The sequence below is a fragment of the Echeneis naucrates genome, chromosome 3 (assembly GCF_900963305.1).
Source record: "Echeneis naucrates chromosome 3, fEcheNa1.1, whole genome shotgun sequence".
NCBI lineage: Eukaryota > Metazoa > Chordata > Actinopteri > Carangiformes > Echeneidae > Echeneis > Echeneis naucrates.
Genome location: NC_042513.1, coordinates 6075927 through 6102673, shown reverse-complemented (window position 1 = coordinate 6102673; position 26747 = coordinate 6075927). Strand labels below are relative to the sequence as shown.

At 39.5% G+C, this 26747-nt stretch overlaps 3 protein-coding genes across 8 annotated transcripts; all 3 read left to right on the top strand.

Annotated features, from left to right (window-relative positions):
• Positions 1 to 2065: 2065 nt before the first annotated feature.
• LOC115041372 (interleukin-18 receptor 1-like) lies at positions 2066 to 19366 on the top strand. Its single transcript, XM_029498776.1, has 10 exons — positions 2066 to 2183; positions 3001 to 3241; positions 3708 to 3882; positions 4012 to 4156; positions 4247 to 4309; positions 17711 to 17831; positions 17952 to 18100; positions 18213 to 18356; positions 18465 to 18611; positions 18697 to 19366. The coding sequence occupies exons 1-10, from the start codon at positions 2132 to 2134 to the stop codon at positions 19035 to 19037; spliced, it is 1578 nt and encodes a 525-aa protein (XP_029354636.1). The 5' UTR covers positions 2066 to 2131; the 3' UTR covers positions 19038 to 19366.
• Positions 7715 to 10814, top strand: LOC115041373 (piggyBac transposable element-derived protein 4-like). The gene is made up of 2 exons (XM_029498778.1): positions 7715 to 9965; positions 10063 to 10814. Exons 1-2 carry the CDS (start codon positions 9117 to 9119, stop codon positions 10204 to 10206), a joined length of 993 nt encoding a protein of 330 aa, XP_029354638.1. The 5' UTR covers positions 7715 to 9116; the 3' UTR covers positions 10207 to 10814.
• Positions 19367 to 20091: 725 nt separating the features above from the next.
• LOC115041017 (interleukin-18 receptor accessory protein-like) lies at positions 20092 to 26699 on the top strand. 6 transcript variants are annotated; one of them, XM_029498263.1, is made up of 12 exons: positions 20092 to 20415; positions 20510 to 20708; positions 21454 to 21607; positions 21693 to 21864; positions 22850 to 22921; positions 23194 to 23323; positions 23488 to 23642; positions 24433 to 24570; positions 25278 to 25385; positions 25463 to 25606; positions 25695 to 25810; positions 26193 to 26699. In XM_029498263.1, exons 1-12 carry the CDS (start codon positions 20328 to 20330, stop codon positions 26343 to 26345), a joined length of 1629 nt encoding a protein of 542 aa, XP_029354123.1. In that variant the 5' UTR covers positions 20092 to 20327; the 3' UTR covers positions 26346 to 26699. The 6 variants fall into 6 exon arrangements, with proteins under 6 accessions (XP_029354123.1, XP_029354122.1, XP_029354121.1 ...); XM_029498262.1 differs by having other exon boundaries at positions 20094 to 20415; positions 21460 to 21607; positions 26118 to 26699; XM_029498261.1 differs by having other exon boundaries at positions 20094 to 20415; positions 21439 to 21607; positions 26118 to 26699.
• Positions 26700 to 26747: the final 48 nt, after the last annotated feature.

Sequence of the window (26747 nt, the reverse complement as noted above, 5' to 3'; positions counted from 1 at the left end):
GCCAATGAAGAGCAGCTAACACAGGAGAGATGTGTTCTCTTTTCCTAGTTCCTGTTAATATTCATGCAGCAGCGTTCTGAATTAACTGAAGGCCTTTTAGAGATTTGTTTGGACATCCATATAGTAATGAGTTACAGTAGTCCAGCCTAGAAGTTACAAATGCATGGACTAGTTTTTCTGCATCATCCTGAGAGAGGATGTTTCTGATTTTCCTAATGTTTCTCAGGTGGAAGAAAGCTGCCCGACTAACTTGTTTTATGTGAGGGACAAAGGACATGTCCTGGTCAAAAATGACTCCAAGGTTTCTTACAGTGGAGCTGGAAGCCAAAGTGATGCCGTCCAGACTGATGAGATGATTAGATAGTATTTTTCTCAGGTGCTTAGGACCGAGTACAATAACTTCTGTTTTGTCAGAGTTGAGTAAAAAAGTCATCCAGACTTTTATGTCTTCAAGACATGCCTGCAGTCTGACTATCTGAGTGACTTCATTTGGCTTCATTGATAGGTACAGCTGAGTATCGTCTGCATAGCAGTGGAAGTTGATGCTGTGTTTCCTGATAATGTTCCCTAGAGGAAGCAGATAAAGCATAAAGAGGATTGGTCCAAGTACTGAACCCTGCAGGACTCCATGACTGACTACAGTACATGAGGAGGAGCTTTTGTTTACATGAACAAACTGATGTCTATCTGATAAGTAGGATTTGAACCATCTTAGTGCAGTTCCTTTAATTCCAATTTCATGTTCCAGTCTCTGCAATAACATATTATGATCTATGGTGTCGAATGCAGCACAAAGATCTAGAAGTATGGAGGCTGATCCAATGTGTCTGATAATAGATCAGATAATAGATAATGTCTCAGATAACAGATCTGAAACATACGGTTCACTTCTTTCATCGCTGGAGCTCTCATGCTCAGAAGTGTCATCAAATGGGATGGCAGCATCACTTTCCTCAGAGCTGCATTCCACTGTGACTTTCGTCTGGGTTTGTTTCCTCTTCAGCTTTGATTGCTTCTTGATGGTTCTTTCCTTTTTGCCTTTCTGATTATTTTTCCTCTCTTCATGGACACATTCGATTGCCTGCTTTTCAGGCCTATCATTCAGGATTCTTGTCTTCAAATGCGTGCGGTTTGTTTCCTGGGCTGCTGACTTTTGGGTAAGGGTAGAATTTGAGTAGGAGAATCTGAATGTGCAGTGCCTGGTGAAGGTACCTCAGCAGAAAGGGAGGTTGCATCATTTGCAGCTCCAGGTTGGGCCTGTCTCACACCATGGATGGCTCAAACTCTGCATTGGAGAAGACGCCTCTGTTGTAAGGGAAAATTCCAGTGGAGCTGAATCCAGAGGAGATATTCAGTGGTGTCATTACTGACAATAAAGCATCATTCACACAGCCAAGGATTTGGTATATGCTGGCTGTTTTGCCTGGATTAGATCTCATCCAACCGTCAAGAGCTCTCTTGTAATAGGTATTAAATGGACCGTACTCACTGTTATCCAGAGGCTGCAGGTGATGGGATGTGTGGGGTGGAACTGTGAGCACGACAGTGCCGTTTGTTTTTGCTATGTCCAAAGCCTTCAGTGAAATGTGGGCTTCCTGGTTATCCAAGATTAGCAGCAGTGGCGGGTCGGGGGAGCACTTGGTCTGCTGAACCAGATCTCCAAGTAACTCAACAAAGGTGTCTTCATTGATCCAGCCTGATCTGGTGGAGGTTCCAATTGATCCTGACCGTGCTCCTGTTACTAAGTGGTCTTTGTATCTAACTCAAATACTAGCAAATCAACATGTATAATATATAATTTTATACTTAAATAAATTAGCTTTGACATAACAGTCATTTTACCTGCTACAACAAAATTATATTCAATGGAAAATCTGGTGTCATTGTCCATAATATGTATCACAGAATAAGAACTACTGTATGAAGAAATGTGCCTCCCATTAACACCTCCCATTTAGCCACAAAGTAAAAAAAGGAAGCACTTATATGTCATTTTGAAATCACTTGCTAATCTCTCTTTTTTTTTTTTTGCGGTTTTTGTTGGTTTCATGTACAAATGAAAGAACCTTTAAAAGGTAGGTTTTCACGTCATTCATCACCATTGTTGGTGAGCAGGTCTTACATTGTGAAGATGGTGAAATTGCTTGTGGCCCTTCTGCTTTTCATCTTTGCATCTCTGACAGGTGAGACAATGACTTTTATTTATTTATTTATTTATCAATTAATCAACCAATCAAAACTGCACTCTCAATAGTTAGTTAGTCAATAGTTAGTGTTCAATAAAATAAAGACATGTATACGCACACACACATATATATATTTATATATATATATATATATACATATAATATATATATATATATTGAAATATATATATATATATTGAAATCGAAGTGTATATATATATATATATACTTCGATTTCAATTGCACAACATTTCAGGTCGAAATTGATCAATTCTACATACTGCTACTGCGTGTTCAGCTGTAATGTGAATAATTTATGACAGAAACAACGTGAAATAATAATAATAGAATAAAATAACTTTGAGATCAATTCTCATGCTTTTAAAGATGATCAGTTCCACAGAAGTTGACCAAAGGAAATCATATGACCAATAGACTCAAAGGTTGGTGTTAATTGTTGCAATTATATAGCAACATTTTTTATCCATTCAGAACCACAAACACTGAAGGTTACAGGTTTTCATGATGGGACTATGACTTGGCTGACACAGGGATTTATGTTGTTGTGTGTTTCTGTTGATTACCTGGCAACTTCCCTATTACAACAAGATGTCAGTCCATTACTGCACGCATCGTTTTTTGAGGCTTTGTACTGAATAAAGTTAACATCTGATGGCTGTGCCAACATATTTACCTTATGGACATTGGAGAGGAGCACTGCAATAATGTTTTTGTTAACCCTTCATATGCCATTATCACCAGTCATTTAAACCTGCACTTTTGACACGGTAAAATATGTGTGACACTCTTGCAGGTGTGTGTCCCCAAAGAGCCAGAGAGAGAGAGTCAAAGCCCGGTGAGATGGTAGTGCTTTCTTGCCCCAAACGGTTTAAAGCCAATCTGGTTTGGGGACATCACACTCCTCAGAAGACGTATTTCATGAGCAACATGTCACCAGCTGAACTGGCCCAGATGGGTGTGCTCGTTCATGGAAGGACCTTTGTCATCCTGAGTGCAGGCATGAATCATCAGGGAAACTACTCTTGTTCTGAAAGGTAAAGTTTAACTATTCCTGGCATTCCTGGAGTGATCAACAAACTCTCTCAAGATGGTCCCAAGTGTAAATATTTTGCAGGAATATTTGAGGCATAAAAGTAGGTACGTACCTGATCGTGATGCTAAAATTTTTGATTAGTTCACATCGATAAGGGATATGAATGTCTGAACAATATTTTATAGCAAAGGGCCGAGGGTTAAAACACATTGTAATCCAGAGCGCCGTCTGTTGATTTTGGTGTAATTTAGTTCTTTGAGGCATCATCGTCAGCCATAAACCAAATGTGTTGTGGTGATAGAAAACATCTGACATCTAATGACACCAAAACATAATAGTTTGGATGCAGAAAAAGAAAACTTGTGAATGTGACTTTAAATTTCACTTTCAAAGCGTTTGCCAAATGTTCAACAAATAGAAAATGAAAGTCTTATGCATTTTTTATCTTTTCTTTTATGACTTGACAGAAACGCCAGTGGAATGTTCTGGTTCACGTTGACAGTAAACAAAGAAAAGTCCAAAGAGTATGACGAGAACAACAAGTATATCAAATCATGCTACATTCAAGAGTCCTGCAAATTGAATTGCCCTGATGTGAAAGTTCCTTCAAATATCATTAGAAATGGTGTCACATGGAACAAGGTAATTTTAGAATAAAAAAATGCATCAGAATAAATATGTATTTCTTTACAAAATAAAAACTATTTATAGTAACATTAAGTGAAATGAGATACAATTAAAAAATATTCAGCTTCAGTTTTTATCCTGCAGGACAGTGAGTCATTCGCAAAAAATGGCTATTTCAAAAGTGTTGAAAAGAAAGACCAAGGCATCTACACCTGTACCAGACGTTTTCTGTATGGTGGTCAAACCTATAACATGACCTTCACTGTGGAACTTAATGTGGAACCAAACGGTAAGAAAAACACCTATAAATTATAAGTTTAACATCATTGTTCATATTTTTAAAAATAAAGTAAGAAGAGTTTTCCCTTTTAATGCACAGAATTTGAGAAGTATGCAGAAATAGTCTCACCACTCAACAATCAAGTGTTGAACGTAGACTTGGGTGAGTCTCAATCTTGTAGCATGGTTACATTTAGTGTTTTAACTTTATTGTTACTTTTACTTAAACTTTGTGTTAACTGCTTCTTCTAGGCAAAGAAGTGGTGATTGACTGTAAAGCTGTCACCACAGGTGAAGATGATTTGCTCTGGTTCAGTGGAAGCTCAAGTTTGGAGAAAAAAACCAGCTCACCAGTTTTCTACAACTACACAGAGTAACAGCTGCACAGACACGCACCGATTTTTACGACTGTAAAATGTCATGCAGTCGATACATACATGCAATAGCTTGACTTTTATTATTGTTTCACTGAGGTCTGTCCTTAATTTTGCAGGGAAATAATCAATGACGAAAGAAAGCTGAAAGCATCTCTGGTCTTCAAAAAAGTGTCAGAAAAGGATCTTTTGAAAAACTATACCTGTAAACTGGACTCTGTCTCACAACCTTCAAGCTTTGTCACGATCACCCTGCGTGCCAAAAAATGTGTGTCAGAATGAGAGAAATTAATTCTGGCTTTAATGTTTTGTTTAATGTTTGATTTACCATTGTATGTGATCATTTACAGCAGCTTTGTGTTAAATAAACTACTGTTTCAAGGAACATTAAAGTTTGAAATGACAGCTTCCTGTCTGCTACTTTAAATAATTATAACAGTCTCTCCATCATTTCCCTACATTTCCCTGATTATTAGCAATGTGAGCATTTGGGTTATAATTGCTGTGACAATGGTTATGTGTGTAAAGTTTAAAACTCACGTCAATCTTTTCCTAAGAGAGACTCTTGCCTGCCACAACAGAACCTCAGGTTGGTTTGTGCCGTAGTGCATTAGTACACTGTCAGTGGTGCAGAAGTATACTTAATTCCACCACATGCACTTCTATCTCCTTAATTTCTGGTACCACTAGTACACTAAAAGTGTGCTACTCAGATCTATGAAAGAAATCCACTTCAAATTATTGAAAAAACTAAATCTAAGTAAATTTAATGGAAAAACCTGAGTGCTTCCAGCATTACCGTCATAGCCCTGACCAACTAGGTTGATACGATATTCTAGCCCATGTTTTTCAAGGCATTTTATGATCAAATCAGTGAACCCTGCTTCATCAAGACTGTCAGCCTGTATGAGGTCAACAAAGCTCTCATGTACGACCCCGCTGTAATAATATCTGATGACCAGTGACCATGAGTCATTAAATGCCCTTTTCCAGCTTACGTGCTACGTCTTCGGGAGGAGCTTAAGGACAGGCTCCACAGGACCCACTGCTCTAGACTGGGAAATGTCTGGAGAGAAGCAAAATAATAAAGAAAAGTTGAAGTTACTTAATTGTTAACGCCCCTTATCTTTCAACGACTGTCATTCAGAAATATTTAATCGCTTTTAATGAGTGCATAGTTTACAGAAATTTACAGCAGAGTGACTCTTTGACTGCTGTAAAGGATCCTGTGTACTGCAATGGAAGATATCTGAAAACAGCAAATGAAACATTACATAGGCCTACTCTTACAATGACATACACAAGGAACAATTACCTTCCCAGATGTCAGGTTTTGACTTAATTCTGGTGTTTAGTGTTCTGTCCATGTAACTTCCTGTTTTATTTTGTAGTCCTGGTTCGTTCGTGTTCCCCGTTATGTTACTTCCTGGTTGTGTCCCATGTTGATTGCCTTCCCTGCCCTAATGTGGATCACCTGCGTCTTGTCTAGCACGGTGTATTTAAGTCCTGTTTTCAGTCTAGTCCTTGTTGGATCATTGTCGCGTATTCCTTGTTGATTGTGCCTTGTTGTTTTGCCCATGCCCTGCCGTTTTGTCCTCGTTTTCTCGTTCAGTTTATGTTGTAGATATAGTTAAGATTAAAGTCTTTTTTGTTGCCTACCTGGTTTCTGGCTCCTGCAATTGGGTCCTCACCCTGCAATGCACTCGCACCGCGTTTCACGGCGTGACACCAGATAGCTCCTTACCATCAGACCCTGCAGGACTAGCACTGTTTGGTGACTCTGGCGGTTCTGCAGACCGTCGATTAACGTTGCCTGCAACAATGTCTCTCTGGTTATTTCTAGAACCAGCCCAGTCCAAGTTTGTAGCTAAAACACAAATACGTGTCACTATGTAAAAGCTTGTATGCAGCTGAAACCGTGTTGTCTGTCAAACTATAATTATTTCATTAAAATTTAAGAAAAATCATGAAACCTTGAAATATTAAGGTGATCTTTGGTAGAGGTGAGGTGCAAGAATTAATGTATTTGGAATACTACAATTTCATGACTAAACATAACATAGGATTACACAATGTGCAAGTAGTCTTATCCTCAGTGAGACACAGATCCAGCTACAGATGACTGTCAAGGAAATGCCTACATTCATACAAACTTTCCAGTGGTCAATAAGGGGGATCTGCACTTTGATTTCAACAATGTTCCTTTAATATAGGAAACATTCACTTACTGTTTCCACTATTTCTATATAATAGTCACAAAAAAACAGAGGTCAAATAACCCATTAGCCAAAATGTGCCAGAGAATTACTAGTAAATTGGTTTTAACATTCAGGTTACCAACAAATTACTCCTCAAGCAGAAAATATGCCAACGTTTAGGGCCAATATCAACCCCTGACCCCTGGGGGAAAAAGACTGGGTCCCAGATGACGGCTAACACTGGAAACGCCGGAGAACAATGAAACGAACAGGCACAATTTCATGTGTATGGAAGTACACAGCACTGTACTATTAGTCAGGCAACAAGATGTATTACCCTTTTATGAAATTAAAATGAAACGTGCGTTCGTACTGCTAGCCAGTATTAACCTAAGAATGCCATAATTTCAGTAGACATAACAAAAATGTTCAAGATGCAATAGCCCATTTTAATCTTAATCTGGGTTTAATATTGTAGCTGTTTTCCCTTGGTTTCTGGAATGCACAGGTGATGTGGTTGCAGGTGGTAGGCGGCGGGCCGAAGCCGGTATCTGCGTTTAGTTTTACAAAATAATGATTCCGTGCAGGGATAACCTGGATTTGTAAAATTGTGAAGATTATTTTATTCTTCATGAGATCTGGCTTGTTACCACTCGATATTCTCGCACATTTGCCCACAATTATAATTTAAAGTTTGTTTAATATGCAGGCAAACGCCGCAGGCTACTATAAGAATTTGACCTTTAGAAGGCCTTCGTTAGCCTATCGGCTTTAGCTACACTCAGCGCAGGAATCCGCAGATGGACACGGTGGAGACAACGTAACACTAAATTCAGGTGTTTTCTATCGCTGGCAACGATAAACCAACCAGAGAACAGAACGCAGTGCGCTTATACCTCCACTTTTTGTAACACCGGTACATACTGTGCTTCGCTTTACACGTTTTATCATGAGCCTTGTGTGTGGAAGACCCGTTCGTCTTATGGTCCGCGAAATAGGTAACATTATTATATTATTAAAAAATGTTTGCGATATGCTTGTTTTGTACAGTAATGAGTTCAAAGGCATGACTTGCAACTTGTGTTTTGTAGTGTATTGAGTTCAAGCGTATGGTGACGTTTTACAAGTGTAAAAGTAACGTTAGCGCTAGCTTTTGCAAAAAGCGCTCACGAGCAGCTTCACGCACTTTACGGGTAAAGTGAATTTGAGGTGCCTTGCATCTTATTTCTGATTGGGTTAGGCCTCTTAAGTCCATGTGGTAGAAATAACAGGGATTTTCTTTCACGTTTATTAGAGTATCTGCTGACCAACATCACTGTCTCATAATACAAGCAAACACTCTGTGTAAACAATGTTGTCGTTTAACCCTTGTGTGGTGTTCGGGTCTGTGGGACCCGTTTTAATTTTTTATTAAAAGAAAAATTATACAATGAATTAATTTTTCAAACTGAGACTCACTGGCTTTGGAATACATATTTAATGAACACACACCATACACCCCCCCTACACATTTCTATTACATATAAGATGTCCGGGTCCACTGGACCCGGGGCTAATAGAAGTGTGGAAATTAATGTTTTGTGTACCACACACCCACACATGCGCGCACACACACACACACACACACACACACTCTGCGCAGAGGGCCCTGGAATTGATTTTGGAAGAGAGAGAAGTTTTTGATGATGTAGAGGGAGAGGATTCAGAAGAAGAGGTTTCAGAATTTGAGGATCACATTTCTGAAAATTCAGAGTCTGACAGTGATCTGAAGAAGATGATGAGATTGAGCATCAGCTAGTTCCAAAACAAAGACAAGCCACAGGACCAGGCCGTCAGCAGCCAGCCCCAGAACAAGCCAGTCAGTATGGAGCAAGTGAGGAAATTGAATGGTCTTCTTTGCCCAAGAAAAAAGCCACCCCGCAAGGCTGCCAATGTGATAAGGATGCAACCAGGGCCAACACGGATGGCAGTTACTCACACACAGGACATCAAGTCTTCTTTTGAGCTTTTCATCCCTGATTCCATCCAGGAAATTATTCTTGACTGCACTAATTTAGAAGGAAGATGTGTTTTTAGAGAGAGGTGGAAGGAAATGGACCAAAGCCAATTACATGCTTACTTCGGAGTTCTTATTCTTACTGGAGTTTTCAGGTCCAAAGGGGAATCCGCAGAATCCCTGTGGGATGCAGAAACTGGCAGAGAAATTTTCCGTGCAACAATGTCTCTGGAAAACTTTCACATCATTTCCAGGATTATCTGCTTTGACAACCGAGATGACAGACCAGCTTGACGGCAGAGAGACAAACTAGCTGCCATCAGGACAGTGTGGGACAAGTGGGTGCGCCGCCTCCCCCTGCTGTACAACCCTGGGCCAAATGTCACCATTGATGAACAGCTGATGCCATTTAGGGGCCGCTGCCCCTTTCGGCAGTATATGCCATCTAAACCTGCAAAGTATGGTATAAAGATCTGGGCTGCCTGTGATGCCACTTCCTCATATGCTTGGAACTTACAAGTCTACACAGGGAAACCTGATGGAGGAGCCCCCGAGAAAAACCAAGGAATGAGAGTTGTCCTCGACATGTCTCAGGGACTCAGTGGACACAACATCACATGTGACAATTTTTTTACCTCGCACAAACTGGGACAGGAGCTCCTGAAGAGGAAGCTGACCATGGTGGGAACAATAAGGAAAAACAGGTCAGAGCTCCCACCTCAACTGCTGACTTCAAAGAACAGGCCTGTCAAGTCTTTCAAGTTTGCATACACGGCTGACACATCCCTGGTATCCTATGTGCCAAAGAAAGGCAAGAATGTGGTACTCATGAGTACACTGTACGGGGATGGAAGAATCTGTGACCAGGAACATCACAAACCAGAGATCATCATGGATTATAATGCCACAAATGGAGGGGTAGACAACATGGACAAGCTGGTGACGGGCTACAGCTGCAAACGGAGGACTCTACGCTGGCCACTGGTGATATTCTTTGACATGTTGGACATCTCAGCGTACAATGCCTTTGTCATTTGGATGGCACTGAACCCAGAGTGGAAACGAGTGAAGCTCCAGAAAAGACGGCTCTTTCTTGAGGATCTGGGAAAGGCATTGGTGAGACCACGAATTGAGAGAAGAAAACACATCCCCAGAACCCCAGCCTCTGCAGCCATGGTGAGGAGGATTCAGGAGGAGAATGCTGGTGCCCTGTCCACCCAACCGACAGAACCACAATCTGCAGAGCCTGAAGTAAGTGTGTGATGCTGTTGCAGTACATGTCTGGCACTCATGTCTTGTGAGAGAGAGAGAGGTGTTCATAAAATTCCTGATCTTTTCATTCTTCTAGGTTGTGAACACCAGCAACAAGAAGAAGCGGTGCGAAGTGTGCGGACCCAAGATGGACAGGAAAACACGATATACATGCATCAAGTGCAAAAAGTATATCTGCAACACACACACAGTAAAGCTCTGCCCCTCATGTGTTGTATAGGCTAGTGGCTAAAGGCCATGTGTTCAATGGGGTTGATGTGTTGTCTTGACTGATATGTTTACTCTGTGTTCATGTGTTCAGCTTGTGTTGTGCACCTGAATGGGTTAAATTTCAAGTTCAAAGAAATAAAAGTCAGTAGTTTTGAAAAACCTTGCTTCACTTGTAAATTTGTTTCCACCCACATCTTGATTTGAATTGATTTTCTTTCTTATGTTTTAAATAAGTTATAAATGTGACCTAACAAAGGTAAAGGGCAAATATTAACCATATATATTGTTTATACTGCTTGTAATTGGGATAAGGTAAACATCTGTTCAGTATTTTAACATAAAAGTGTTTGATTGTGAGGCATTAAAAGCCGCAAAATGCAACGAGTCCATCAGACCCACAAACACTGGCTGAGTAACAACAATATGAACATCACACAAGGGTTAATCAGTTTCCTCTCATAACCTCCATGGAAAAAACAGCAGAAGAGAGCTAACAAGATAACAAGAAACAAAGCATTTACGCCCGTAGACTACAATGGCACGGCGTTCTTTGAAAGTCGTCAAAATACATGAAAGCGCAAATGTCCCCATTTTTTTATTTCATAATGATAATATTTAATGACTTACATACTCTGGACTTGAAATGTCCCTGCTTTTCATTTCAGAAATCTGGTCACCTGAGATGAAATGGAATTAGCAACTGCATGTTGTGTTTTTTTTTTTTTTTTTTTTTTTTTTTTCCCTGTTTTTAAATTAATGTAGTTTTTGAATGTTACTTTATTGGACTTCAGAAGTAATGTGAATGACTGAGGGGCTTGATTTAAGTTACTCTTTTCTTCATCTCAACAGTTTCACTGCAGCAAGATGGGCAAATGACTCCCTCCTGTGATGGAATCAAGTGGGTGAGAATATAGTGATCTGATTTATCAAATAGCTTTTGACAAGGGTTTTGCTCATTTGAGTAGAGTGAACTGCAAAGCATATGTCTGAACAGTGAATTACGCACAATAAACTTGAGTTGTCAGAACCTGATTGTGTGAGAGGATGTCATTGTAGCTCCCAATTTCACAGGTTCAGCGTTCAAGATCCAGATTTACAGTGTCACACTGCATGTTTGATACCAACCCTTTTCCATTTCCCTTTTGAATAAAAGCTTCCCTTTCTCTTCAATTCTGGGCTCGCTTTGTTATATTAGTAAAATGGATGTAGCAGTCCCTGTGATAGCCAGCATTAGTTGGTACAGCATATTCAGCAGGTTCCTAGCTGTGAAAGTAAAATCTCTGCTCTGCCTCTTCAGCTATAAGAGACTCTCTGTGCCTAAATATTTCCACTCAAACGCTGACTTAATAATTTTTTGCCATCCTGTGTCGTAAAAGGAGTGATCAGTCCATCTTTCTGAATTAAATGCATATAGCACTCCATTTCTTATGCTAATATGATGCTAGCAAACAAACAAAGATTAATCTAGTGGCAGGAGAGGGGTCGCTTCTATGACGTTTCATCATTTTGACAGATAAATGACAGGTGAAGTTCCCAAGCAAGATAACAGACCTCAAATTTGTGAAATCATGTTTATTTTGTATAAAGCTCACAGAGAAAATAGGCATGGTTCCCACATAGACTGTTTAAAAAAAGTCCGTAACATGTAAAGACCAAGTTATCCACTGAAGATATAAAAAAACTTCTAAGGGTATGTATGTATGGCTCTACATTTTTCAAGATTTTTTTTTTTTTTGGTCCCATTGGATGATCACTACAATGACGTCATACGTGTCGGACTACGAACGTAGCTGTCTGCTCAGTTTGCCGAAAAAAAGTAATGTGATAAAGTTATCGATCTGCAATTTTCTTTTGACTTAATGAAAACTCAAGTAGTCAACAAAAATCTGGGTCCTCCCCCGATAGGGGTCGTTTAAAGACAGGGAATCGCGGCTTCGGCCCGCCGCCTATTGGAAGTAGCGGGGTTCATGGAAGCTTAAATGGATGGGGTAGGTGTAATAAAAAACCCCAGTGCATCATGTATTGCTACCCTCAGATGAGCACGATGAGATGGATCAGGGCAAGGAGCTGTGCGTAGAGCTGAAGTCATCCTGTGATGCCCAAACACATTGGTCAGACCCAGGGATGGGGGATTTAAAATGTATGTGCCTCACACTTTTCAGCTCAGCATTCTTTCGTGTGCCTCTGCATTCCACTTTTTCTGTACATCAGTGCATGGTGTCCCTGTCTGACTGCACTCTCAACCTGAATTAAAAATGCATTAAAGATATGCAATACATACAACGTTTTTTTTTAAACAAAAGAACCATACATCATTAAATGCAAAGAAAAAGAATGTTAAAACTGCCAGAACAATCAGCACTTACCTTCCAAAGGATGGCAGCTGCGAGGCTGCAACATCCGCCTTGACCTGCAGTACATGTACACGCTGCTGTTTGTATTTGATCCGTCGTTGAAACTAAAAACCCAGGCTCGGTAATAAGGGACTTTAAGACCCTGGCTGGGCTCTATGTCTACCTTAAGATAAATAAGATTGTTCCCCATCTCTGTCAGAAAAACACAATTAGATACGTTTGTACATCTCCCGACTCCTTTTCGCTCATGTAAACTGAGTTGCTTATGAGAGCTAAGTTACTGTTTTATTTCTTGCTGTTCACTCATTTCTGTTATTAATATTACCACGTTTTTTGTTCTTTTTTAAATTCCTTTTTACGTCGTTTACATGATCGAAATAAAGAAATCAATCAATCAATACGCCTCAGAGCTTTTAAGACGATTCATTACCTCACCGTCCGAAACGACAGAGCTAAGGACGTAGCTAAAAATGCTACAGTAAGTTATATTAGGCCACTCTTTCAAATCATCCTCCCGCCCCTTTATAATAGTAGGCAGCGGGATTGTAATGTTGTCTCGTTTGAGCCGCGACAGCTGATGTTCCCTCATGGTTTACGTCAAACTCATAGAAAGTGGATTAGCGCGACCAATTAGCATGTAAACAAAGGCCGGTTCCGGTTCACGCAAGGGCTCATGGGGGATAGGAATAAAGCGGGTTTAACTTGTAAAAGCTATGATGAGTTATCTTAAGCGAATAAGTCTACCTTTTCTCTGGCTGGTGCCTGGCGTGACTTCACTTTCAAGGCCGTGCTCTCACGAGTAAGATACGTGAAATGTTATTGTTTGAAAAGCCTGGGACGCTGCAGTAGCAGACGAGTGAAGGCGACAGCTGCGTGTGTTTCTTCGTCCTCTCACTATTTCCCCCCTGTTTAAAGGAATAACTGTACACAACGCACTATGAACCTAGTGACATATATTTTTTTAGAATTACTAGCGTCGTTGTTCATTGTGACAAAGACGGTGTGTAACCTTTATTGTGTTTAACATTGCGTTTGCTCGTCGTCGGGGGGTCTGTGCAGGTCTGTGAGGGGAGCGGGACACCGATGGTCCTACTGCTGCATCCACTATCCGCCGCAGGGTGTCATTGTTGGCAGAGATGCTCTCCGTGGTGCCCCGGTAGTTGATTGTGATGGGGGGGCCGGTGCACTTGCTCTCCTCATTTTGCAGAGGAAGCAGGGTTAGTTTGTGAAGTAGAGATTCACAAATTGATTTTTTTTTTTTTTTTTTTGTGTGTCGGGGAACCGAGTGCTCGGAAAAAGCCACGCCGACACTGAGACTGTCTGCTGGTTACCAGCAGTGGCCCCTGTGGGACCATTACAGCAAAACAAGAAACATGATGGCCCAAAAAATGGCAGTACCACAGCTGTAGGAGATGAGCCTGAGTTTCTGGAACCAACCACGGCTCTTCGTGGTTGGAAAACTAGCACGGTGCTCCCTGATGTTGGCCTGGAGACTTTGAACGATGGCAGCTACAACACTTGGCTGCTCGGAGAGGATGGCGGCCCGCAGTTTAAGCATGCTGCCGTACTTGGTCTTGAGGTTTTCGATAACAGCCTTGCATACGAGCTTCAGAGTCTTCTTGTCTGGGCAGAAACCGTCCTCAACACCGAGTCCCCGGATCGTCTGGTGGACTAGCTGTTGGGTGAAGGAAGCCAGGTCGCCCCTGGTCCAGATTTCAGCAACTCTGCACTTTTGGAGGAGTCGAAGCGACAGAAGGGCGACAAACAGCTGGAGCTGGTGTTTGTCCTCCTCAGCCTGGACGGACTCTTCAGGGCTGGAGGTGGAAGGATCAGAGGTCTCCATCATGTGTGTGGAGCTCAGCTCGGATGCAACACTCTGTGGACTTGGGGTCTTTTCCCTCACATGAATCCTCAGGACCCCTTTATGGGAAGAAGGTGATCTGATGGGACTCTCAATCGCCTTGTCCCCAAAGCAAACCGGGGCTAGGCCTTGTGATGCAGTGTCCTCCATAGTTATTCCCGTTCTTGGACTTTGATCTTGGATTTGCTTCTTCAACGCGGAGATAACAGATGCTCTCTGTTTTGGTTTTTTTTTTTTTTGAAGTTTAGTAACTTTCATCGTGAAGAGCCTTTTACTTACTTCAGTGATCCTAAACGTCATCTCTGACGTCATGCTGCAACTACCGTCACATGCATATGCACGCACGCATTCCAGCTGTGCGCTCGTCCGTTGCCCGTGACAACGGACTGACAGGTGAAGCCAACTAATGTATTAGTATAAATGCTTTGAAATAAAGTATACTTTTTCAAAGTATATTTTAGAACAATTTAAAACAGACTTAATGGAGTACACTTTCGATAAAAAATACTAATCTACTACTATAAGTGCTTTGAAATTAAGCATACTTTTCAAAAGTATACTTTAGAACTATTTACAATACACTTCTAATAAGTAAACTAAAGCACAACTTTAATTGTGGCCTTATTAGTGTGTTTCATTTTGATATATTGAATATTAACTTAATCACATATACAGTATTTTAAAGTACACTTTCTAGTGTAATACTGGGCAGTGAAAGGTGTGTATCTAAGATATACTTTGAAGAAGATCCACCTACAAATATGAAAGACTTTATGTGTAACCTGAACTCTGTTTGGTTGCAGCTACAGCAGAAGCAGGGTTAGGGTTAGTGTAAAGCTGAGCCAGACGGTGGTTTTGATCCCAACCTCTCCAGACCCAGGTCTCGGTTCTCACTCGGTCTCTCACTAACCACAATGTGTTCAAAAATATAAGATGCATCAAAATAACTTTTTCTAAGACTTTTGAAAGCAGAAGAAGAAAGAAAGCTTATTGCCACCTTTTTTCAATTTTTGCAAAAACATTAAGTATTGGTGATACAAGCCTAGGTTTTATTAAACTGGAAATGTCTTCTTCTTAATTGACTGGACACATTACATGGAGCAAATAAGCCAACAACACTGACAATTATGTCATATCCTTTAGAACAGGGAGGTTATGATATGCCTATTTATATAGTATATATTTAAACTTTCCCCCTGTGTGGCCTGTCAAAATGTTTATTGAGTGAATTATTAATAACTATTATTATCCACAACAGCAGTGCATGGTAAAGAGATCCTGTTTGAGTAAATCGTTCAGAAACCCTTAGCTCATTTTGGCTGCACTCTTGTTTTATTAATATAACATGAAGCTGCAGCAGAAGGAAATATAGATCTATTAAATTATACAGAGGGGTGTTCTGCTATTTAAACTACAATTTTACACATAAATGCTTTTGACAGATTTGTTAAAATGCCTGTTGAACAAAATATATTTCAACAGCACCTGCAACACTGAAACTGAATGAAATTCATAATCTATCATCTAATCTATCTAATCAAGAATGGTTTTTATTGCAGGGCTGCTGCATTCGACTGGATTTTTTACACTGAGTGGCTATTACTGAAAAATGCTAGCATTAAATAGTATCACAAAAACAGGAGAAATCGATTTCATATTGACATTTCAGTATTACTAATTTCTGTTATTTTAATATAAACCACTGACAGATTATAATAGAAGAGCAGCACAGGAAACACACTGGTAGTGCCTCAGGAGAATACTGGTTTTGGGGTTTGAGTGTAAAATCACTTGCTGAGCTGGAAATTCCACAGATTTTGAACATAAAGGTCATGCTGTAATGGATAGTATCACTGAGGCGTTCAAAACGCCTAATGTTTGAAGAGGCTTGGTCAAGTCCTGAATATATCCCATGTTGAAATAGAGCACACAGTGGGTTTGGGATTGCGTGTGTGTGTGGTTGGGGCCAGAGGGGGGAGGGGCATTGACGTGACAATGGCAAGCTCTTTCGGAAGTGTCATATTGTGAAATGTCAACTTGTGTGTTCCTCATCTGTGGGAAAATGCTGAAGGCTGGTCTGCTGCTGCTGCTGCTCTCTGCAGCGCTGTCCGGTAAGACACCGTCTTACTCTTTTTTTCTCTGATCTGTCTCTCACATGGTGGAACTGTGTTTTAAGAAAGACTGACATAACATGCACACTGATGAAGGAAAGAAAAGAAGTAATGGCGAAATAAAAAAACTGAAGTACTGAAAGTGCTGATTAAAAAAAAAAATTAAAACAATGAAATTGAGTACCTTTAAAATAGCTTGTAACCGCATATTGTGAGCTGACGTGATGAAGGAATGCTCAAATCCTAGATAGAAGCTATACCAGGTTGCTGGAAGGTTCCACATCGGGATTTTAAGTAAATATTACACTTGCTGCATTAACAAAAATACACAGAGCCAAAAGAACAGACAGGCTACTTATTTTGTCCAATGATAATAACAGCCATACAATCATCATTTTTGTTCTTAAGCAGATTACCTGATTATATGTGCAACAAAATAAAACCACACACAAAGTCACACACAAACACACACGTTTCTTTGAGCATCTTTTGTTTAATTTCCTGTTATGCGTGGATTTTCTCAACCATTTTACTTCACACCTCAAGTAAAACAAAAGTGGCACCAAGAATCGAGGATGTGGTCAGAAAACCTCAACGTGATCTTTCAGCAATGACACCATTTGCTTCGAGAAAGACCTTAATACTCACCCGGTGGTGTCAACTAAATTAGATCAAGTCAACTTAAGTTCAGTGAAATGGTCAGTGAAGTTATTAATCATTTAAGTTATAAATTTTCAATGCCTTTATTGGGATAGCTACAATAAAGAGACAGGAAGGTCAGAGGAAGGAGGGGTCTCCCCATCAGAGAACCCTTTTTGGTTCCCTGTGGGACGTTTTTATTAAGGTTTCACCTGGAACACTTTCAGAGGGTTCGACTTAAAATCCAACATAAAGGAAAGGTTCTAAGCTGCCAATATAATACAGCCCAGTATGTGAAGCTACACATCCTGATCCACTGTGGTTTAATGCTTGGATTGATTTGGTTTTATTGCTAAGAAAAATGCATGTTTTCTGCTTTTCTTGGAACAGAATCTGAGAAACGTGCAGTGATTAATGAACCACGCAACAACACTGCAGTTGTTGTAGACTTGGGTGAGTCCCAGTCTTGCAGCATGGTTACTCATTCACGCATATACAACAATCAGTATCTTCCTAAATTGTTAACTTTGCGTGAACTGCTTCTTCTAGGCAAAGAAGTGGTGATTGACTGTAAAGCTGTCACCACAGGTGAAGATGATTTGCTCTGGTTCAGTGGAAGCTCAAGTGTGGAGAAAAACAGCAGCTCACCAGTTTTCTACAACTACACAGAGTAACAGCTGCACAGACACGCACCGATTTTTACGACTGTAAAATGTCATGCAGTCGATACATACATGCAATAGCTTGACTTTTATTATTGTTTCACTGAGGTCTGTCCTTAATTTTGCAGGGAAATAATCAATGACGAAAGAAAGCTGAAAGCATCTCTGGTCTTCAAAAAAGTGTCAGAAAAGGATCTTTCGAAAGACTATACCTGCAAACTGGACTCTCTCTCACAAAGTTCAAGCTTAGTCACGATCACCCTGCGTGTCCACAAAGGTGTGCATAGTTTTGGAGTAAAATTATAAATGATGAAGCATGATATAATGATGTCATTCACAGTTTGACCTATTGACTAAACTGTTTTACTCTCTCTATTATTACCCTGCAGCTCAGCCTTCTTACATTTCCCTGGCTCCGAGCATTGTGGGTATTGTGGTGGTAATGGTTGTGACAGCTGTTATCTATGTGAAATTAAAAATGGACATCGCTCTTTTCTTCAGAGACACTCTTGGCTGCTATAGACGCACCCCAGGTAGGAATCATACTTTGGACAATTTATTTCATTTTAGCTACAGTATATTAGACATTTCAGATGAATTAACGCCAGTGACAGACAGAACTTTTTATGTTTTTTTAGTAGATGAAAAAAGCTACGATGCCTTCTTGATGTGTTATGAGAGTGACACAGGACTAAACACTGATGACAGAAAACAGCTGGAAAATGTCTTGGAAGAGAGATTTGGTTACAGTCTCTGCCTTTATGATCGTGATGTCTTACCAGGGAAAGGTGTGTATCTAATATATACTTTGAAGAAGATCCACCTACAAATATGAAAGACTTTATGTGTAACCTGAACTCTGTTTGGTTGCAGCTACAGCAGAAGCAGTGTTAGACTGTGTAGAGCTGAGCCGGACGGTGGTTTTGGTCCCGACCTCTCCAGATCCAGGTCTCGGTTCTGGCCTGCTGAGTGCCATCCATGAGGCCCTCGTAGAGAGACAGACTCGTTTGATTCTCATTAAAACTGACGCAGTACAAGTTCCTACATCAGGTTCCACGATGGAGACCTTGGAGTTTCTTAATGACGCTGGAGTGTGTGTCACCTGGAGGGGCACTAGCTCCATGTCGTTGTCCTCCTCGTTCTGGAAACAGTTGCGTTACTATCTGCCGGCCTTGCAACACACACTGACAGCTAAACAGGATGATAAATGTTAAAATATTTTACAAAGTAACAATTAATATAATGTACAAATTCTTTTAGTGTATGAAGTTTATATTTACCACCGAGTATGTTTAATTAATTTATGGTTCATTGGTCTGATAAACATCAAGCTCTGCCAGCAATGCCTTTACCACAGCAAATCCAGGTTTCAACAAATTAGAATGAATAGTTTGGTCAAGAATAGTTGTTGTATATAATTGAATAATTGTTATATTTTTGTTATCTTCGACATCACTGTTTCTTTTCCTTTATAAATATTATATTTATAGTAACTAATGCTCTGGAGAAAATGTATTTGAACGGTACCGTAAAATAAATTATATTTTTTACCTGCATTACTAAGTGCTTTTATATGAAAACCCAATCTGATTTATGACTATACTAAAACTTTCACTGTACTTTCTGTGTAATAATGTGCAGCAGTTTCAAGCAAATGCACAGTGATGGACAAAGCGTATACAAGTTTATTGCTCCAAATGGGCAGACAAAATATTATATACTAATACTTAAATTACTTTTGATTCTTTTTTTATAGGCAGTTGTCAACTTTGAATGTAAATATGTTCAATCATAATCATAACCAATATTAGTTTGTACCTTCAAGTTGATTACTCAGCCTGTTCTCACAAGTTGAAAAAGTGTCATATTTTTGTAAATGGATCTTTTGAAATAGACTGTGTTTTGTTGCCCTCTTATAGTTTATCTTGGGTTTAAGAAGTATTATCATATCTCATGAGTATTAGCCTTGCTCCATTAACTTGGCGTTTTATTACATCAATGATTTGTTAATGTAGGAAGGACCAGTGCAAACAAATACAAAAATAAGAAGAGTTGAGTAAAAGTTGTTTTGCATGTTCACTCCAATGAGAAGCAGAAAGTGGAGGGATATTGACCAAATTAGACAGGAAGTGAAACAAATTGATACTGCCGGTTCTTTTGTGTCACCTGAGAGTGTTTTATTCTTTATTTTTCAACACTGAGAGGGTGTTTGTTAAGGTTGGTGTTTCCTTTGAAAAACCAGTATTGCATGTTTTGCAAACATGTAATGCAGCAATTCTCAGAAATGCTCTGCTGCTCTGTAGGAAGTGATGAAACAACATGTCTCTGGAGTCAGTTCTTCTGAAATCATGACAAACACAACACAACAGGAAACTCTATGATACTAGATGCGTTATGTGACGGCGTTCTGAATGCGAAGCGACTTTAATTTTAGGATTTAATGAGCATTGCGACTAAAATCAATAAGTATTTTTGATGCGCTTCTACGGATTCCGCAGTCTAGGATGCAAGCAGGGTTTATTCCGGTTTGTTTTAGCTTTCTAATTGTCTTGAATGGATGCTGCATGAGAAACGTGCCAACGCAAACAGCAAGTAAGTAATCGTGCCTGTTTTCTTCTTCTTCTTCTTCTTTTACAACTTGATTTAAAATGGCAAAATACGACTCTGTGTGCTTTGTGACTCAAAGCTTTTCAGCAGGAAACTACACGCTGGTATTACAGAGCAGTGGCCGGGGAAAAGTTCATGATACCATGCAACGGATACGCTGAGATGGAGTGGTTCAGAGTCGGAGACCAGAGTGGAAGAAACGAACCCCAGTCCATTCACTGTGACAAAGAGTTTGTAGTTGAAGCAAGACATTCGGGTAATTACACATGTGTCACGCGGTGAGTAATGTTTTTTTTTTTATTCTCCAATACCTCTGCTAATGAAATGTTTCTTACTTGTCTTGGAAAAGTCACATTTAATTTACAGCCCTAATATTTAAGTGTTCCGAAACTGGCATCTGAAATCATGTTGTGTGTTACTGCAGTGGAAAAAAAGAGCTGATGAGAATGATAACATATTATTATAAATTAGTTTTAAATCACCAGACACAAAGTCCATTGAAATTTCACTCCCATGTTAGCTTTAGCTACGTTTTAGAAATTTTCAACACCGACTGATTTACAGATGACAGTATGGCCCAAGAAAGATGAAGAAAACTGTCACCTAAAATGTGAATGCAAACAATTCAGATTTTTCAAGACCAAATGTGATATTTTGTGTGAAGAAAAAACATCTATTTCCAAAGCCTCACAGGTGCACACAAATTTTGCGTCCCCTTTATTTACACATTTACTCTAAAATCAACAGGCAGTTTGGTGGTACAGCAATACATCCCAAACCTAACCCTATTCACAGAGCTAAGTTCATGGTCTGTTATTCTGCCTTTGTCATAGTTTTGCTTTCATTGAGTCTGCGAGCCTGCCACTATGAAACATTCATTTACCACACAATTTAGAATTCATTGTTATTTATTTTGTAAATCATTTCTAGTAACTTTTCATTTTGCTAAAATGGTAATTATTGAATTATTATTCATTAAGTTTGCACAGATTTCTGTTAAACGCTCAGGGCTCTGCTGTCCAGCAGCAGAATTCTTTTCTTGCATCTACAGGTGGTGGAGGTCAGTCTGGGATGCTCCTCCAAGGAAAAGGAAGTAGTGCTGATTGGAAATAAACCTGGGGAGATCCTTTGCCCAGGATATAACTGTACTAACGGCACATATGCCACATGGTTCAAGGTGATCTACACACACATGAACCAGACAGTCCATATAACAATAATATAAAGGACAGCAAGTCCAGACATCATGTTCTTTCTTCCAGGGTAAGAATAATATGACCGTGCAGAGAAGAGGCCTCCATATGAATAATGGGCTCTTACATCTCTGTGAAGTCAAACCAGAATATGATCATGGTTTGTATTTCTGTGATAGACAAATAATTGAGCCTGGAGTCACGTGGACCTTCAGGAGGGCTGTTTGGGCCACAATCCTTCGTAAGTGCTGTGTGTGTGTTTTCATATGTAATAGATTCTTGACAGCCAATGTGTACCTTGGCCATTGTAAAATGTGTTCATCTCAACAGCTCCTTGATAGGTTGACAGTCAGAGGATAAACGTGGGCCTATTTTCTAAAGTCCCTATGTGGTTCACATTTGTGTGTTAGCTTCAATTTCATGGCTTGCCTTGATATTTTGTGCAGATAACCAGGTGAAATGAATGCTAAAATGTTACTACGCTACAGTTAGCATCAGCTTTAATGTTACTTTCGTCAGCAAAATGTTTTCAGCAATAAGAACTAAATCGAACAAACAAAAAAAAAAACTTCCTGCACAATGGCAGACTCATCATATGTCTTTTCAGAGAGCTCCCTTTGCTTGTCCCAAAAGTTTCTTTGGTAAATTCTGAATTTCTCCATATCAGTCTTGCCGCAGTTAACAGTGTCAAAGCAAAAAAAATGTAAATAAAAATAATAGCTGATTGGTAGCATTACTGCTGCTACCATAATAACCCCGCACAACTACCGCTGGCATGCAAGTGATGATGATGGGGAAACTTAATTTCCCATCTCCTCCACCAAATAAACCCCAATACTGGATGAAACTGAGGTATCCGAGGCAACTGTGCCCCCCGTGAACAACCTCTCTGCAATGCTCCAAGAGCCCAATGCACAAAAAAAGAGCAACACTGCCATGACTGCAGAAGTAGCTAAAGGTGTGAAGTTCAACGCTAAACAAATAAAAGACTGTAAGTCCAAGACTATATATAAAAAAATTTAAATAAGGAAAAAAAGGAAGAGAACCCAGAACTGAAACTCACACATGAAGGACAACATCTGGGAATTTGAACGCTACAAACGCTGCCAGAATTTAAAACAATGTGGGCTCAAAGAGCGGGAAAATATATTTAGTTTTTTTTAACCAGATGTTTTCTATGCAGAATATTGACTGAAAATGTGACTTTATTTTCCCACATAAACCAGCCAGGGAACAAGCAACTGACCCTCCCAGGATTACTTATCCTCTTGCCAACAACACAGAGAAAGTGGAGCTTGGTAAGTGTATCATCTCTCAGCATCAATATTTATGGTTATGAAAGTCTTCTCAAATTCTGGAAAGGTACCAAAGCAGCAACAATAATTTTTTTAAGAGTTAAAGCTAGTTTTTTTAGTTATATATGTATTAACTCTGACTTTTTATGCACAAAATGTTCTAGTAGACTCATTTGTGTAATTTCCAAACCTTTTTGGAAATTACACAAATTTAGTTTTCCAAACTTTCTTAATTTAAGAGCTAGATTTTAATGTCTAATTTTTGTACATTCCAGGTCACTCTCACACTCTGACGTGTGAGATAGATTTTCCCACTGAACGTATCATTGCAGCTGAGGTGCAATGGTACATGAATTACGGTGGCGATGAGAAAAATATGGTGCTACTACATACAGAGAAACCAAAGTGAGCTGCTGCATTTAACATTTGCTTTTTACATCAGTCAGTCTTTCAGTATATAATGCGAGTTTGCTTATTAAGATTTTGCCAAATCTGATGATTAACCTTGGTTTGAATCAAAATTCTTCCACAAGATTCACTGGGATCTTTAAATGTTTCTCTTGCTTCAGAAATGGGACACGCACATATGATTATTTCATCGTCACAATGAGAACCATCATAAAAGAGGTGACGCCACAGCACTTGGGCCACACATACACCTGCATTGCCAGTAACATGGTAGGGAAAAGCAATGTCACTATCAAGCTTGAAGAGAAAATGAAAGGTACCATTTTTTTTTTGCTGTCATTTTTGTGTCATAACATTGTTGCATTACAGTTACTTGTAGGGTTGATTGTCTGATAAAAATGAATGTCCGGCGTGTTAAATGGCTAATGTGGGTTATTTTACACCAGACAGCAAGGTGTGTCACCCAATAAGCAAAGATGTGAATCTGTGGGTTGACAGAAACCATATTCAAGCTCCTGTGGCTGGAAATAGGTTAGCATTTGACCTGTTTTGATGGCAACACTCAAAAGGAAAAAGTTGACTCTTATATGGAATAAAATGCTGTTGGCAGTGAAATGAGCTCACTGGTGACACTATTCATAAGGCTACCTATTTCTGCAGCTGTTTTCAAGTACTATATTTACACTGACAGATACTGGAAGAGAATTTGAGCCATTAGGCAGATTGTCCATTTTTTCAGGCAACATTCGCTGCTGTAATAATTAATATTTTTTCCTTGTTATACTGGATTAAATTAGAGTCGTTTTAAGCAAACCAATCACATAACTGCTGGCCCATCAATGATAAAAAGGCAAAGTTAGCTACCAGCAACTGATGAGAATGGTAGATTTTGGCTCCAAAGCAGAGCTAAGAGGAGAAGTGAGAAGGGCTTAGGTTCATCTGGTGGATAGAAGCATTCATATGCACGCTAATGTGATTCCATGGTGGTCAGTTTAGTGTTTTATTGTTTACATTTTTTACAACTTGTTTCTGACGCCCATATGTGAGTTATTGAAACTTTGAAGACATAAGACATATTTGAAGACATGTTTTGGACTCGGTTTCAGCAAAATGGCTGTCGCTGGTAGAGTATCCAATTGGACCTTTGCTGCTGCTAGCTGGGGTGGCGATCACTTTGCATCTGAAATGGCTGGAAATAAATCTGATCTATAGAGCCCACTTCCAACCCAGAAAGTATGAAGAAGGTAAGAAAGCACTCCCACTGGCCTTCACTTCATTGAAATAATGCATTTTAGTCAATACATAAATAAATAAATACAGCTGTGAAAAGAAATAGAGGCATATATGTAAATATGATTTTAGAAAAATAAAAAAGCCAAAGAAATAATAAGAAATCAACTAAAATGGTATTCCCTAGTCACTTTAACCCCTTAGCCCAACCCTTAATTTAACCTAAAGTTGACTCTAACCTGAACCTGAAAACCAAGATTTATCTCTCAAATGCAGTTTCTAGCTTTGTTTTACAAACCACAAGAATAATTAGCTCCTAGCTTTGAGACCCAGTGAATTTCTTGAAATAAATTCACAGATTAAAAAAACCCCAGCCAATCTGAAACTAAGTCTACCCTCAATGTGTTGACTGAACTGCTACCCCATCTGACAGGATGTGCCTTAACTTCAGAAGTCCTCAACCTCCGCAACAACATCGAGATTCAATTGGTTTCAGTTTATTTAACAACATGAAGGGTTAATGAATACACTGAATTTATATTTAAAACATTTCAAACTGCCTCAATCCAGTGCTTAAAAATGTAGTGGATGATAATGAAATTGTACTTCACGATAAAATAACCTTATTTCAAACTGATCTTTTCACACAATCAAAGTTTCAACATTTTCAAGATCTTTGAGTCATAAGCTGTCTATCAACTTCACAAACACTCTTCTTCAGATGAGAAAGATTTTGATGTTTTTCTGTCATACGTGTGGAGTCCATCACCACGAATGGGGGAAAGTTGGACCTCTTTGTCTAGCTCAGGAGCTGGTCCTGATAAAGAAGGTAAACCAACATGGTCTGCATATGATTTCTATCTGTGTTTTACTGTTTTTAACCTGTGGGGATTTTTTTCCCCGCAGCAGATTCATCCATCATGGACCCACTGAACCCGAAGGAGGGGGAAGCCCCCCAAAGTCAACTAGAAGAGTTTTTACCACAACTGTTAGAGGAACATTGGGGATATCGTGTCTGCCTACTGCAGAGAGACATACTTCCTGGAGGAGGTCAGTGTGTGTGTGTGTGTGTGTGTGTGTGTGTGTGTGTTGTTGGTAATTATGAATTTGTCTGATCTGATTGCATTTTGTCTTGCAGTATATACAAATGATGTGATCCTTGCAATACAGAGAAGCAAAATGCTCATATGCCTTCTGTCAGCTGAGTATCTCAGTAACAGCAATGCTTGTTTTGTTCTGGAAGCAGGAGTCCAGGTAGGCCTGCATTTAAAGAAAGTAGAGCACTTCAGCTGCATTCATGGCACGTCTGTGTTATTTTTTAAGCTAAATGGTGTAAATTGCCATGACCGGAAACAGATAAGAGGTTGAAAGTGAATAAATGGTGTCAGCTGATATCTGTAGCTATGTACCACAAACATAAACCAATACTATCCTCTGATTTAGTCATTGTGAAGAGGTTAAGGTTGTCTCTTATGATAAATCAGTTCAAATTGTGGCTAACTTAAAATCACTGGTATTGGTTTAGTTTATTAACAATTTGATATTTGGGCTATTTTTTTAGGCTTTGTTGCAAAACTCTGCCTTCAAACTCCTGCTTATAAGGATCAGTAGAGACTTGACATCCCCTGTTCTGCAGGACCCCCAGCTGTCTACACTAGTTCAAAGAGCCTTGAAGGTGCTACCAACTCTGAACTGGACATCAGGCAACTCAGACAATGGCACCTGCAACTTCTTGAAATCTTTAAGAAAAGCTCTGCCCAATCAGAGTGATGCTGAATCACTGAGGTAGCCCCAGTGACTGCAAAAAAGTTTTTTCTCAACATGTTTTTGTACATATGTGCAACAGTTTATTTATTGACTTTACATTACAAATGCAGCGGCTGTTAAAGTGCTAACTGACTGTGTTGAGTGAACAAACGTGTTGGGGAAATCCCCACAATTGGGATACATCTTAGAATAATGTATCAAAGGGAAAAAAAACAGACTCATACTTTGACGCCCTTTGATGTGAAGTCAAACTTTCATTATTGATGTTTTCCTTTTATGTTATGTGTATACATGTGTGATATTTTAATATATTTCTTGTCTGTTACTTTGTCAGCATCAATGAACTTCCTGTTGGAGCTGCAATAAATAGCATCCAAAATTTTTTATTGCATTGTTTGAGAAAATGGGTCATAGCAGTGAATTT